Source organism: Arachis hypogaea, chromosome 10 (assembly GCF_003086295.3).
Source record: "Arachis hypogaea cultivar Tifrunner chromosome 10, arahy.Tifrunner.gnm2.J5K5, whole genome shotgun sequence".
NCBI classification, from domain to species: Eukaryota; Viridiplantae; Streptophyta; class Magnoliopsida; order Fabales; family Fabaceae; genus Arachis; species Arachis hypogaea.
In genome coordinates, this window is record NC_092045.1 from 3853486 (window position 1) to 3856209 (window position 2724).

General features: G+C 30.7%; 1 protein-coding gene across 1 annotated transcript; it reads right to left on the bottom strand.

Annotated features, from left to right (window-relative positions):
* Positions 1 to 1571: 1571 nt before the first annotated feature.
* Positions 1572 to 2133, bottom strand: LOC112718126 (pathogenesis-related protein 1-like). The gene has a single exon (XM_025770024.3). The coding sequence runs from the start codon at positions 2119 to 2121 to the stop codon at positions 1621 to 1623; it is 501 nt and encodes a 166-aa protein (XP_025625809.1). The 5' UTR covers positions 2122 to 2133; the 3' UTR covers positions 1572 to 1620.
* Between the last annotated feature and the right edge of the window lie 591 nt (positions 2134 to 2724).

Below are 2724 nucleotides of genomic sequence, written 5' to 3' on the forward strand. Positions count from 1 at the left end.
TCTGTACTTGATCTGGACAGCAAGGATGTGAAGGATGCAACATGACCTTCGAAATGATCCAAATACCAACATCCTTCAATACGTGTATATAAATTCTTGCAGGACAATTTAAACCAGCTAAGGAATTTGTCTTCTCGGTTGGAGATATTTTCGAGTTTCATTTTCTCTCTCTGTTACATGTAATCAATTGATTCTTAATTTTGTTTTCCTTCTTATTTGTGCATCAAACTCTTGTAGAATTTTGCAGCATATTCAAGGGTGTTAAAATTCATCCCAACTTTGGAGACAAACTGGTCATCAACACCACAGAAGGTCTGCAAAAAACACTCAAAATACACTATATTAAAACAGAAACTAATACAATTCAACTAAAATAATAAGACAATTCACTCTCCATCAGATGAAAAGTCATAAACTGTAAATGTACCCAAACTTTCCTTAAATGCACCCAATTATTACTGATCTACATCCGAATGTATGATATAAAATGGATAAAATTATTTTAATTCTAATGAGAACTAGTGCATTAGATTCAATTCAAATAAGGAAGAACAAATAGCAAATATCACAGGCAAGGTTCACGGATTATTCAACTACACAATCAAAAATTACTAATCGGATTCAAATTCAGATTCAATTACTAACTAAAACTAAATCACACGTCAGGAACTTCATTGGATTCAGTTTCAAAATCCACTTCGCTCTGGTTCAGCTGAGAATCTGAAGTTGAATAATCTATTATCTTCAAAAACGATTTCACAACTTGATGTCAAAAAATAATGGATAAACGCAAAACAAAATGAAAAATCTAAAGTACGTAAATAAAGAAGGAGAAGGCAGAGAGAAACGCACGTAAAACACGAAGGAGAAGGTAGAGAGAAACGCTCGAAAGAGATCGAAGAGAGAAGGGAAGAAAACGCTGAAGAAATTCGAAAAAAGAAACGAAATCCTTTCGAAAAAGGAAGTTATATATTCGCGCGTTGAGTGATTGAAAAATCTGTTAAAAGGCGCGTGAAACATACGTGCCATAAGAAGTGCGGGTTAGGGTGATAAGGGAAGTTAAGAATTTGTAAGACTTGTATAGTAAAAAGACTTGTACGTGGATATTTTCTGATTTTGTTATTTATTGCGGTTTGTGTCCTATTGTTGAGATATGAGTATGGAAACGGTGTAGTTTTGGACAGTAAAGCATTTATTATTATTTGATTTTCTATATAACATCAACTATTTCTATTTATCACGAATCTTATTAAAATAGGTGAAATTTTACTCCAAAATTATTATTTATATGACAAATCTTTCATAAATAAATACGTCACAATAATAGACCGTATATATAATAAGTATCATCATTAAATTTGACGTAATAAATTAATAGAATATAATATACTCACAGTTTGTTATCATAAAAAACCAAATAAAATTTTTTTTGTTCAGAGATTAATTAGTCTGATATTGGAGTCTTCATGTGCCTAATTCCTTTCGTATATAATACTCCTGATCCCATATATAAATAAAAAAGTATATATGTATTATTCCTTTTTACGTAATTCTTATATTTCTTGTTACAATCAAGTAGCCATAATAACATAATGATAACAAATAGTAAAATTTTTGTAATCAATAAGGTCTCTCTCCAATGTAATTGCCAGGAGGATCATAGTTGCAAGTAATAAAAGTGCCTCCATTATTGTCACAAATGACTTTGGCACAACCAACACGCAATGTGTTGCCCCAAATCACTTGAGTGTAGTGGCCACACATTTGATTATCAGCACATATGTTTAACAAGTAATTAAAGTATGGTTTCTCATCTACCCACATTTTCACAGCATCAACGCCAGAAAGATCATTGCTGCTGCTCCATGCAAGGTTCTCTCCATAGGGACCATGTGAATGGATTAGCTGGCAATCTTGTTTACGTTGATTGGCATAATTTTGAGCATATTTTTCAAGGGTTTCGTCCCAAACCAAATTCGGTTCACCCAACTCTGATCTTGCTATGTTGTGTGCATCAAGATAGTCTTTTGGAGAATCATGACCATAGACATAATCATTCATAATGCATAATAAGCCGAATAAGATACAAATAAGAGAAAATGAAATCTTGCATGTTTTCATATTCTTGTTTTCTTTTTGTAGTGTAATGTAGGAAGGTGTTTGATGGAAACTATTCGAGTTATAGAAAGGTATTTATAAATATGTGGAAGAGTAATTAACAAACACCGTTATAAAAGATTATCTATAATAATAAAAATGGAAGAATTGGTTACTGCTTTCAGCATTTTGTTACTTTGTAGTCTGTACATTCCATAAATATATGCATGAGGTTGAGTTATTTGAAACTACAACTCAGCAAATCATATCTTTGAAACTAAAAAAGATTCTATCCGGATGACAAGACATATCCTTAGTTGTATGAAATTCCAAATCTATCTAACATAGAATGAATTAATATATAGGTGTAGCATAACTAACATGCATCTTCTAATACTGCATTTTGTGCAATTTTAGAGTAGCTAAAAAATAAAAATATAGAGATTTGATGACTCGTGGAGAGTTAATGTGATGGGACTTTGACCCATAAAAACCCAAACGGTTTTGTTACATAAACAATAATTTTTATAAATAATATGAATAATAGGTTTTAAAATTAATTTAATAAAATAAAAAATTATTTTATTTTTAAATTATCTCTTAAATCTTAATATTAAAATAATTATC

What these genes read in the sequence shown, in the direction of transcription:
- LOC112718126 (XM_025770024.3), bottom strand. Translation starts at nt 2,121, where the DNA reads ATGAAAACATGCAAGATTTCATTTTCTCTTATTTGTATCTTATTCGGC.